The 12,187-nt window shown below is 36.9% G+C and overlaps 1 protein-coding gene across 12 annotated transcripts in view; it reads right to left on the bottom strand.

Annotated features, from left to right (window-relative positions):
- Window positions 1-270: 270 nt before the first annotated feature.
- The window catches only part of LOC124268062, a 133,663-nt gene continuing 121,746 nt past the window's right edge, over window positions 271-12,187 (bottom strand). For all 12 annotated transcript variants that reach the window (XM_046703072.1, XM_046703075.1, XM_046703074.1 and 9 more), the window contains 2 exons: window positions 8,254-10,819; window positions 271-7,507 (listed from right to left, as the gene is read on the bottom strand). In XM_046703072.1, coding sequence (XP_046559028.1) covers window positions 7,413-7,507; window positions 8,254-10,819 — 2,661 coding nt within the window. In that variant the 3' untranslated portion in view covers window positions 271-7,412. The remainder of the gene's footprint in view (window positions 7,508-8,253; window positions 10,820-12,187) is intronic.

Here is a 12,187-nt window from a genome sequence, read left to right as displayed (position 1 = left end):
GTCCAGGAAGAATGGAGAGAAAGCATTGTATAAACACTAGTATATGCAGCAGGTACAGCTGAAATGAACATATTTATTGATGTCTGCTGATCATGAACATGAGACATGGTCTTGTGCAAGAGACCTGGAGATCTTCCTGAGAGAAGCAGGTTGAATATTATATTATTTCCAAAGAGTTGTTCCAGAGACTTTAATTCTACCCAGAGAATACATCCATAGGTAACATGGGCTGTCCTGTTCATTTACCCTCTTCAAAGAACAACATACAAATGCAGTATCATAATTCTTTATTCATGAAACAAATAGTCACTAGAAAACTGTACAAAAAGTATAACAGCCATGATTGCTTTGGTCTACTAAACCGTACAGGACAGTAATAAGTACCATTATTGCTCTATCTCAACCACACAGGAACGTAGAGCATGAAGGTGGACAAGGACTATACAGACTTACAAACTTAAGCTCTTTGGAAAATGTTAAGTATCAACACAAAGGTTTGAATACCACAAGCAAGACGAAAGAGTCAGAATTCAGTAAACCATCCTCAACTGAGTGGACATCTGAAGTGCATGAGGAACTACCTTCATCAAAATCTGAAATCCCATAGTATGAATCTGATAAAATCTTTAATGTCATTGACTTTGACACCCAAAGACATTCATTTTCTGTTGCTGTTGACACAAAACCAATACAATGGAGGTGAGTACAGCTATGTGTTTACTTCTTCAACATACAGTGCTTCTACAAAAACAAAGGAATAAAAATATTCACCTTTCTAGTCAAATGGTATTCAAACCTTTCAAAGCAATAAACAATTACTTTTGTTCACAAAGAACTTGACTTCGGAAACATAAACATCTTACCAGCAGTGGTAATAACAGTGGTGTTTGTGATTTCATACAATCACACTAAATGTAAGATTTTTCAACACTACTTTTTGTAAACTTCTTTAATGCCGAGGTCATTAAAATATTCGCTCATTCAACACATGAACTGACATGAGTATGAATATTACCAAGATACTTGAATTATCCAGTATTCATTGCAATCAAAGACATGATAATATTTATCTTACCCTACACACATATACTAAGATCAATACCTAAAAAATTAAACAAACGCTGCAAAGTTACTACATGCTCATAATACAATTGAAAATGGAACAAATTACTAAAAATAAAACAGTCTGGAAAGTTTTATTGCATGTGATATTTAGAGTCTGGTAAACTTCATCAGAGGTACTGGTATTCTCCACTGATAAATCAGCTCTAAGTATTAGTAAAACTAGGGATGGAAAAAAGCTGTTGTGTTACAAACATACATACACTTCATATTTCTATAAAGCTATTTACAACAATGCTGACTGCAAACCATTTAATAAGCATAGAGCTTTTAGCAAGATAATTGTATTGTTACATACATTGTACACACTGCTCACATATCATAGAAATGTAGATTTCTATCTTAGATAATGCCCTTGCAAAATCAAAATGGCAGAATGAAACTATATAACTATACATGGAAAAGGAAATACTGACCTTTCAAATAATTGTAATGTAAAGGACTAGAAATAAAACACTGCTTTCATAATGGTTTTGATATGATTAAATATGCCACTCATCATAAATGAATGTTTTATCAAAAATAAGTAATGCCATTTAAAATTTTCCATTCATTTCATGAACATAATGCCTGGAAGAAATCTTAATGTTTCTGCTTCCTTATATTAAGAAAACAACTCCTCCATAGTCTGAGTATGCATATGCCTGTTCTGGAGTCGACTATACTTCCAATGCATCTAGTTCATGTACACACTCTTCAGGTAAAAACGTCTCTGCTTCATATTGTTCCAACAAACCAATAAAGTGAGTTATGTGGACATAACGTTTTCTCATTATAATATATATTCACTAAAGCAACAAATGAAAGACTGATGCGTGTTACAAAATAACATCTAAAAAGTTTACATTTTACTCACTTCACGTTCTAACTTCTGACACAAAAGACAAAATATTGTTTTTCATTTCCAGGTCATTTTGTCATTTTCACCCTGCTCTTTACCATCTTTCTCCCTGTTACATGGCAATGACACCCTTTAGTTGTAGTGTGAAATGCAAAGTCCCAATTTTTATAGGCATTTTGTATATCATTTTCAAAAGAAACAATAAATGCTGATTCCCATTTCACTGCCTTTATAACAGTTCTCTTTAGAATAAACACTTAAGTAGAAAACTTTACCAACATATTGGTTTGTCCTCACTGTCCTGCAAGGGTGCTGAGCTTAATGCTACGTTACCAAATTAATGAAATGATAGTCTATCATACATTATACTATTCAAAATACTTTTTGAATATTTTTAGGATTCCATGAAGCATGAGCAGAATTAGTACTCATTAATTGGAACTTAATGACCTAGAATGATTTCTGTATCACAGTAGCAAGAAGACATTGTGTAATATAACTTTGTAAATGGATTACAGTTTGTGATGGCAGCCAAGGATACTCTCACAAAGCAACAAATCCATCACTGTGACCATTTTGTGGCAATAAGGAGGAGCACTGGTCCAGAGATTAAGTGCTATTACTTTCTAGCAGTTTCTGTTAAATGTGTATCTTCAGAACTAGTCAAAGAAAGTCCATGGCAGTTTAAGCCATAATGGTTGTTGCTCATGACAATTTTAATCTATCTGCAATACTGCAAAACAAATCTATAGTGTTAACATGTTATCATCTACTTTTTACTGAAAGCCTTGGTTGGGCATTTCACTTTTTGTTTCAGCATCATGGAACAAGGACTTCAAAAAATATTTGTAACATGAGGTCATAAAACTGGCATATAAAGTAGCATTGACATCATATTATACAACACTCACATAACTGATGACATTTTTAAAATTAGGCTAAAGATTGATCAGAATTTTGTGTCACTTGATATCATTGTCTGTTACAGACCTTACCAACAAAGTTGACAACACAGAGAAACGGTTTGACATGTTTCAGCACACACCACATACAGCGTGGACATGTATGCACATTGATCTATGCACACCGAAATACTTTTAAAACAAAGGGGCATTGAGAGTGGCTGCAAATCTGATTTGTCTGAGAAATTGTGGAACTCTTAAAACTGCCATTTCTGCAAGTCCAGTGAATTACCTTAGCATTCTTGTATTCAGCATGAAGAAGAGGTTCATACTTCAGCGCTTTAGGTTGATAATATCCAGATTTCAAGTTACAGCATTCACTTGTTTGTAGGATAACTAACTCACATACCTTACAAATGCCATAAACATGCTTTCCTGACTTTAAAAAAAGGGCCTGCAGGAAAGATGTCAAACAGACAATGTACCACGATGACTATTGACCTGCACCTCTGGTTCAGAAGCCTCAAAATCTGTACAACATGTATACAAACTTAACGTGTTGACAATGTACAACATGGACACAAAACCAAAGTGCACATGTAAGAAATAATCACTATACAAAGTTAACTAACTGTACACTATGTTGATATGAATGGTATCTGAATGGTTTGGGTACCATGACAATGAGTAGGGAGATTCACACCAGGGTCTTTTTGAAACAGAGCCATGAGACTCTGTAGCTCACCTACAGTGTAAAGGACCATTAAACAATGACAAATTAATATCAGATCTGTTCAGAGCAGTGCCATTTTAGCCCTATTTAAAAGACTGGAATAATTTTAGAACTGCTTAATCTGACAACAGATGTTGTTTACACTTTCCAGGACCATGAAACAAGCTCATAGTTGAAAAGATTTGCCTAAATATCAATGCCAAAAACACTGCATACATATAATGCTCACTTCAAACAACATAATAAACTTATGCATGAGTAAACTTAATGGTTAGGTAATTATCAGCTATGACATTAACATAATCAGTTTGGCCATCGTAGTTAAATCTATGAATAACTTTACTACTTAATTCGGGAACATTATAAATCTTGTTTACATAAGTTTGAATAATGGACAACAAATCAAATTTTAAGACTTATATTCAATTCTGATTGTTAAACCTGCCTTAACACCTCACGAAATGATGTCAACACAAAGAATAACATTTATCCTTATCCTGTGTTAAAGAACAATCTTCCAATAGGTCCAAATTAACCTTTTGCTTTACCTTACCAATTACATACTGAAATAATTAATCCCCAATCCTTGTCAGATCACAATCATGATCATGCTTGCCTTATATAATGACAATCAAGATAATGTGTTGAATGATGTCTGTCCGATTCTTCTTCTATTACCAATACACAAGACGTTCTGCATCAAATATGAAGGTACCAACTCTACCAACATACCTTCATCGAGCAATGTACTGCATTTTATCTGCAAAATAACATTGTAGTGCCGCTGCTCATATTTTACTCAAAGGTCAATGCTGGAAAACAAAAAACATAATTGATACAGTCAATGAGAACATGTTTTATCTTATGATTTACAGGTGAAAAGGTTTTGATCACATACAACTTAAAATCAGTTCCAACAATTAGAAAAAATATTTATACGACAACCATGCCTTTCTACAATATGCATTAAATGATATATTTTGGCATTATTTGAAAATTCAATGAATGTTAAATCAGGAAGAAAACCTTGTTACAAAGATTCAAAGGTTTGCTCGGTTCCATACAACAGACCACTAGTGAGAATCTCAGGCAAAATGATGCCAATGAATGTCAAACACATACACTCAATAATAACCTGCTAAAAACAAGACATACAACAGCCAATATAGAAACTGACTATGATAAGTAGTGACACATGATCACAACACATATAGCACTGTGAAGTGGAAGCTCTGTACAGGATATGTATACAAAAACATACATGGTTAAATAGAATCTAAGTTGGTCTAAGTAATGGCATGGTATTAACAGATTATTGAATGACTAACAATTCAACACAAGAGAACAAACTTGTGAATTTTAAGAAGGACATGACTTCATCGGTCTACAAGCACAAAGTGATCTTAGTGCCACAACAGTTATAACGCCCAGACTTTCACACAGACTTATGATAGTCGTAGAACTAAGATTGTATTGTTTAAGTGGACCCTGATCCTTAAGGTGGCTTGTGTTTCATCCAGTATGAATTAGGAAGTAGGGCTATTTGATCAGGTTGTTTGGGACAATCAAATGTTCTCACCTACACGCATTCAGTCTTATTGTTAAACAGATCAGTAAAATACTGCAAAGTTTTGTATGATCTCATTTCTTAACAAAATATTTGCAATATGGTAAAATGTTATGCCTTAATTTGTATGAAAGTTAAAATTCTGTGTGCTGACATATCTAACACTTCATCTATTAACAATTCCGAGCAGATTCTTGCATGAATCAGGTCACAAAAGCGGACATAGTATTCTCCTGGAAATAGCTGACAAAATTACTAATATGTAGTGTTACTTCACATCACAACCAGTAAAAGGTTTTCTAACTCTTGCGTGAATTTAACGATAGCTTTGTTGTTCTTATTCTAAGGTAATAAGTGCACATTAGAACATGTCTGTCTTGATATCCACTGTACATTGTGTGACGTTATCATTAAACACAGCAGTCCTTACACTCTGGCAGACATTGTTCTCAAATGGGATTGTGTTTTCAGTTAATGCTCCAGTGCATTCCTAAATGTGAAAAACAACAAAAGATATTACAGATTGCCATCAGGTATTTCCAGTTGAATTACATTTCAATATTCACACAGCACTATGTGTAGTATATGTTACAAGTCAAAGACACACAAGTACACTAAACATTTGTAACTAGTCTTAAACAATGTACATGGATTTCATTTCAGTGAAAAAACAAACACAGCAACAAAAAAATTAATAAACAAATACTGCATACCTCTGCATATGGACCATTCTCAAAAATGGTAACTCAGCATGTAAACATTTCACACATCTTTGATCATGATTATCTTCATAGAGTTTTAGTTCAAGTTCATCTTCAGTAATATTCCTCACAAATTATATGGATTATCATGGATAACATATACAGGCAACAAAACAAAATGAATTCTCAGATGGACTCTGACAAAATGGTGCAAGTGTGTGCTGTATTTTTTGGTCAAAATGGTAACATATATACTTGAAGCTCACAAGCACAGTTGTCTAGATGCAAGTGGTGCCTGAGAATCAAAGAATTATTTTAGCCTTGATGCAAAAGGTGTCATGGAAGTAGCAGTGGCCTAAACAAAAATAAATGAAGGCTAGTGCAAAGACAACTACAAAAAAAGGAAACAACTGTTCCCTTGGCAGGACTCCTCACACTGTCAATGATATACTGTCATGGAACTCCTTTGTGATCAAACCCCTGCATAAGCTCAGGTCACCATTCTGACTTGGCAGTGGAAACTCTTTTATCAGTAACTGTCAATAGCAGCCTTGTGTTGAATGATCCGATCACGTACGGTAGCCAATTATTCACTCTCATTTCCAGCTTGAAGATGGTCACTCTTTCAAGAGAAACCCCACATACAGCTCTTCCTTGTGGTTCTGGCTGTACCCTCTTCCTTTCTCTCTGACACGAATAACAGAGATTCAAAGAAATCTTTACCACATGCATACTTAACATGCGCCAACTGTGGTCATCACCAAGGATGGTCCTTTGATTCAGGAAGCCATGTCACACACAAAAACAAACAGCTGCATTCACAGAACAGCTTCTCTGTTTCTGATGCTCATTCTCATAAAATAATCGTGCATAAACATTTTGCCTCAAGATACATTTAGTAGTTTTTCATCACATATAAGCAATAAATGCAGTTGTAAAGTGTGTTGCACCATTACACTTGATACCCTGAATTCTCCAAAGAAAGAACAGTACACTGCAAAATAAATAATGTGACAGCATTGTATACTATGTCACAAAATGCTTCAGAGTCCAAAAACAAAATGAATTTCTTGTTCTTGATCACAAAAGAAGACAAAATATCTTCAGTTATGGGTCACAACAATTACCTCAGGGTTTCAAACAAGACTTTACACTGTCTTCTCCAATATTCATCCTCAAGTTTGTGAGAGTGCTTCATGTCCTTTGCCCAGTGTTGTGTCTTCTGTGTAAGTTTATGAAAACAGTTCTCACAAAATAAACATTAATCACTGACCAACAGAGTGTGACTTAAGTTCTCAAAAATGTAATTTGTACACATCATTCAACTGACCACAATAAATGACTGACTTTCACAAGAATACTGGTGGTCCATTTTTCAAATCAGTCTGGAAGAAACTCCATGCACAGTGTTCTTGGAGATCATACACACGCCAGTCCTTCAGCAACACATAGATCAGCACATCATACACACGCCAGTCCTTCAGCAACACATAGATCAGCACCTCTCCAAACTGTTTAAGTAAAACTCTTCTCTTCTTTAGCTGGCTCAGTCTAGCACAATGACTTCTTCTTTCCTACCAGTTTCCCCCTCATCAGTTGCTACTGGAGGGGAAGGAAGAGTGACAGGCTTCTGGTCTTCCTCTGCAACATGGACATTGATGAGGAACCAATAACATGGACAAAAGACTTGAACAAGTCTGATTTTATGCTTGTAAATGGCCTCTGACCCATTTTTAATCAGTTTCAAAATTTGGAGATTAAGATTTTGAATTGTACTTCAAAATAATACAGCCACAAAATCCTCCCCAGTTACTTATAATTTTAAGTGTGTTTCCCGGAATATCAATGAAACAATTTCTTCCATTGCCTCACATCTGAACTACATATAGTTGATTAATGGAGCCAAATTCTTGGACCGTCCTGGAAAATTGATGAGGGAAGAATCCTATGATGAATTGAGTGTTGAAAAAGCATCAACACCCCCCACACAGACACACACTAATTGGTAAGTACCATTCCTCGCTACAACTAATGACACTTACATTTCATTTCAGTAAGTACACATTGCCACAGATTGATAGTTATTCTGTATGTCAAATCTATGTGGCATATAATACATCGTTGATGGTCTTTATTATCATGTGAAATTATGAAAAAAATTCTTTTAGCATTTTATATCATGCCTGTGTTATCATACACTGTGATGAAAGAAATGGCATTACCGGTAATATAATTGCTTTTCGAATGGTCCCCTAAATACCAGTTAAACTGGGTCAACTGTACTTGTGGAGAAAACCTATGCATGAATTGCAAGATTTAAGAGTTGAAACCTAATTGAAGTAAGTCATTTTCATAGTAATTATCCAGACGTAATGACAGTAACTTACCTTGTTGTTCCTCTGTGGGCTTCTCAGACCCATCATTTGTGTTCTGAGATTGCTTGAGTTTTTGGACCATTTCCTCAAGCCTTCGACATGGCTGTTTTGGAGGTGGGGGAGATGAAAGGGAAGTAAGACTAGGCCGTTTGAGGCTTGTTGAACTTTGACTGGCATCTGCTGGAGTTTCTGCTGGTGGGGCAGATAAAGTGGTATCTGAAGCTAGTACAGGAGAATCAGTGGTAGGCTTATCACCTGCAGTGCCATTCTGGTCCTCAGAACCTTCTGTGGGTGTATCACATTGACTGAACATGTAGGACATTTGTGGGAAGTACTTCTCAAGGTCTGTCAGACTGATCATCTTGTTACATTTTAAAACGCTCACTGGCAGGTTGTAATACTGAATGAAAGCCTTTTCTTCATCTTCATTACATGAATGTAAAGGAATCTTCAACACATTCTGTAGGGCATAGAGAAATTCATTCATACTACTTTGTGAAAAATATAATTTACACACAGCTTCCACTAAGCAGAATTTGCCTGGTTTCTCTGCATGATCCAAATGCATGCATGATATGCTCTTTCCATTCAGCACTACTCCACTGATTTTGTCAACTAAGGATGACCGCGAACTAGACCTGCTTTGGCCCGAGCTCTGATTGGATGGTGGACGTTGAGGAGCATCACCATTCATTGTAGGGATACTGGCAGGAGCAGGTGCAGAGATTGGAACAGTCTTTGGACTACTGGATATAGAGGAAGCAGCTGGAGATGTTGCTGCATATGTAGAATTAGGAGTGCTTGCCAGTTTTCCATTTTGATTATTCATCTGCTGACCAGGGAGCATGCTATGAGGATTAGGAAAACGAGAGATAGCACTTTGAGATGGTGACAACTGTGGCATCTGAGCAGTGTGCAGCATTGGGCCTCTTGGCATCATCTCAGTGGGGGCAGTCATAGGCATTCTCATGCCTTGACCTAACCCCAGTGGAGACATACCAGGACCTTGACTGATGGGTGTAGTTTGACCGGGGCGAATCATTGGATTCATGGGTCCTATGCTTCCTGGATGTATCTGCCCTGGGAATGCCCCCTGCATTGGATGCATCTGTCCATTTTGAGCCATGTGAGACATCATGCTCAGAGGACTGCTCTGGGGATGACTTGGTGATGGGCGGCCAGAAGGTTGGAATTGACCATGCTGTGAGGGCATCTGACCAGGACTTGGAAGGCTTTGTCTAGGTGGAGAGCCCATGTTAGACCTCGGGTTAGGCATGTTTTGTGGAGGCATGAAGGGAAATCGTTGTCCTTGAGGTGGCAAGGGATACTGGCCCATAGGTTGTTGGGGATACCGTTGCGGCATCATTGGCATCATGTTGAAGAAAGGATTTGGTGGAGCACTAGGGTATCCTGCAAATGGATTGACATTGGGGGATTGCACACTGCCTGGAGGTCTCTGTCCTATTGGCACTTGGTTTGGTGCTGTCTGTTGGGCTTTTGTAGGTGAAGGAAGGTCTATGTACTGAGCATGTTTCAGTGGATCATCAAATGGAAGCTCAAGAATGCTAACTTGGCATCGTTGTGTTACTTCTGATAAGTGGATAACTTTTGTGTTCTGGCCAAATGTGAAATCAAATCCAGCAGCTTTACAAGTTTCATTGAGCAAATTGCACTCAGCTAAGGTTGGCAGTGTTCCTTCAATCTGCAACTCAGTCAATAAACCAGCAGCATATTTAATCACTGATAGGGGAACAAACTTTCCAGAGTAGCGTCTGATATATGGGGACACTGTATTGTTGATTTGGACCCAACCACACACCTTAGCCAATTCTGATTTGACATGTTCAACTGGCTTTCCTTCATTTTCAACTGGCTGTTGAACTTGCTGTTGTGGAATCTCTCCTCTTAGTTTTGCTAAATAGTCATCAGGAAAAGTCTTTTTAACAAGATTATAGAAATCCTCAAATTCAGCCATATCAACTATAAGGTCCTTGCAGGTAAATGCCTGCTGTCCATACTCACAGCTACAATGGACCTGGTTAATTTCATCAAGTAGTTTGGCTTCATTCTCAGTCACAAAATAACTAACCAGAGGTTCCTTCTTTCCCAGTTCATCAGGAAAAGAGTTTGGGTACCTGCTCAAAAGTTTCTTCTCTACAATCCGAACAGCCACATACTTCTTATGTTTCCTCACAATATATGGAACATTGACAGTGTCTATAGTTGCCCACCCAAATATTCCTTTGATACTATCAACATCAATTCTATCCTCAATATTGTCATCTTCATTCTTGTCAGAAGGTTCCAGTGACGGAGGTTGTTGTGACTGCTCCTTCTCTAGTGCTGAAGATTGTGGTGCTTGTGGTGCTTGTGGTTGTGGATGTGGTTGTGGAGGTGGCTCTGGATTGTAGTTGAGAACTTGGACATTATGTGGAACATACAAAGGGCCAGGTCCTGGTGGACGCAGCATTGGAGGACTAGTAAGAACATGTTCCAGCTGCTGAACATAGGGAATCTGGGGCGGGTTAGGATCCACTGGTTCCGGCTTCATTCTTACTGGCATGTTGAGGAATGGAACCTAAAAGAAAGGAATATCATCAAAATATGTTTGCACTCACCTTAAACTATAAACTAAGACAGCATTGTCATACATATGTCATTTGCTATCTGTGTAAAGGCTAAAAACATACACAATACAAAACAGATGTTTCAGTCCAGGGCCCCATTCCACAAAGCAATTGTAGCACTATGACAGTCGTAAGTCTATGTTAAAGTATGGGAGTTACGATCACCATAGCGCTACGATTGCTTTGTTGAACAGGGCCCAGGTATGGTTTGAAGAGTCATGTCACAAAGAATACACACTTAGTTTTTAAGATATGATATTTTTTAATAAAACTGTAAGGTAAGCATTAAAATATTTACCTTTTTCCTAACTAATTTGAAATAGTTCATGTCTGGGCCGCTGGCTTGTTCTAAACTATTCACATTTTGAACACTCATACAGTACTTCAAGATATAACCTACTATCCAATGAAAATGTGTGAATACACCCTTTAACATTGCAGGATTAGAAAATTCAATTGACAGTTGTCAAGCAAGGGTCCCACAAGTACCTTAGCTGATAAGGTTGTTGACTGCTGTAAGATCATAAACCCTCAATCAATACTACCATGACTACAACTGGCCTCTTATGGAAAACATGTTTGAACACATCTAAACTGTTTCAAACTGAAAATTTAAAATTACGAATAAACTTACACGTATCTACATCATTATGGGTTGCTACATTTTTCACAAAGATTAAAGTTCTTTTCATATTTACAGCCAGAGAGAATCGAAAAATATAAAAAGAAATTATAAACAGATGATTTGTCTTTACAAACATGTAATTATCTTAAAAGTTCATGTGTAATCTTGAAAACAGAGTTAAAGTTGGTATAAAAACAAAATTTGTGTAATTAGAACATTCTTTGTTATACTAACACTTAAATTCTTGATCTTAAAAAAAACTAAATTATTTTATTACCTAATGCAAATAATATTGACAAATGGATAATTGCTTTTAGCTGTGCAATGTCACTGCATGGACTTCAGCCCTGCCACATTAGTACAAGTAATTCTATAATTGTCAGAAAGCACTCCATCAAATCACAAGAGCTTTGTCTTGACTGTGAGTGTGAAGCACCTAATTCTAAAATAACAATGATTTGTATCTGGAGCGAAGAAGGCGGAAGTATCGGTTGTATAATATAGTGTCTTAAGTAGCAGTTCCTGGGTTTAGGCCTTGTGGTGTATGGAGAATACGGACTTTGTGACATGTACATTTGTTGCCATATCAGCCCAAGTAGGTCAACAAAGAGCACATTCACATGTTTCTGCTTGTGGGATAAAGAAATATGAATGTCAGTGCTACAGAATGACAGGTCTCGACTTTCCAACAAAA

Source organism: Haliotis rubra, unplaced genomic scaffold, assembly GCF_003918875.1.
Source record: "Haliotis rubra isolate DU_JTF1 unplaced genomic scaffold, ASM391887v1 Scf136, whole genome shotgun sequence".
NCBI classification, from domain to species: domain Eukaryota; kingdom Metazoa; phylum Mollusca; class Gastropoda; order Lepetellida; family Haliotidae; genus Haliotis; species Haliotis rubra.
The sequence above is the reverse complement of the archived record's forward strand: the minus strand, read 5'-3'. Positions and strand labels throughout refer to the sequence as shown.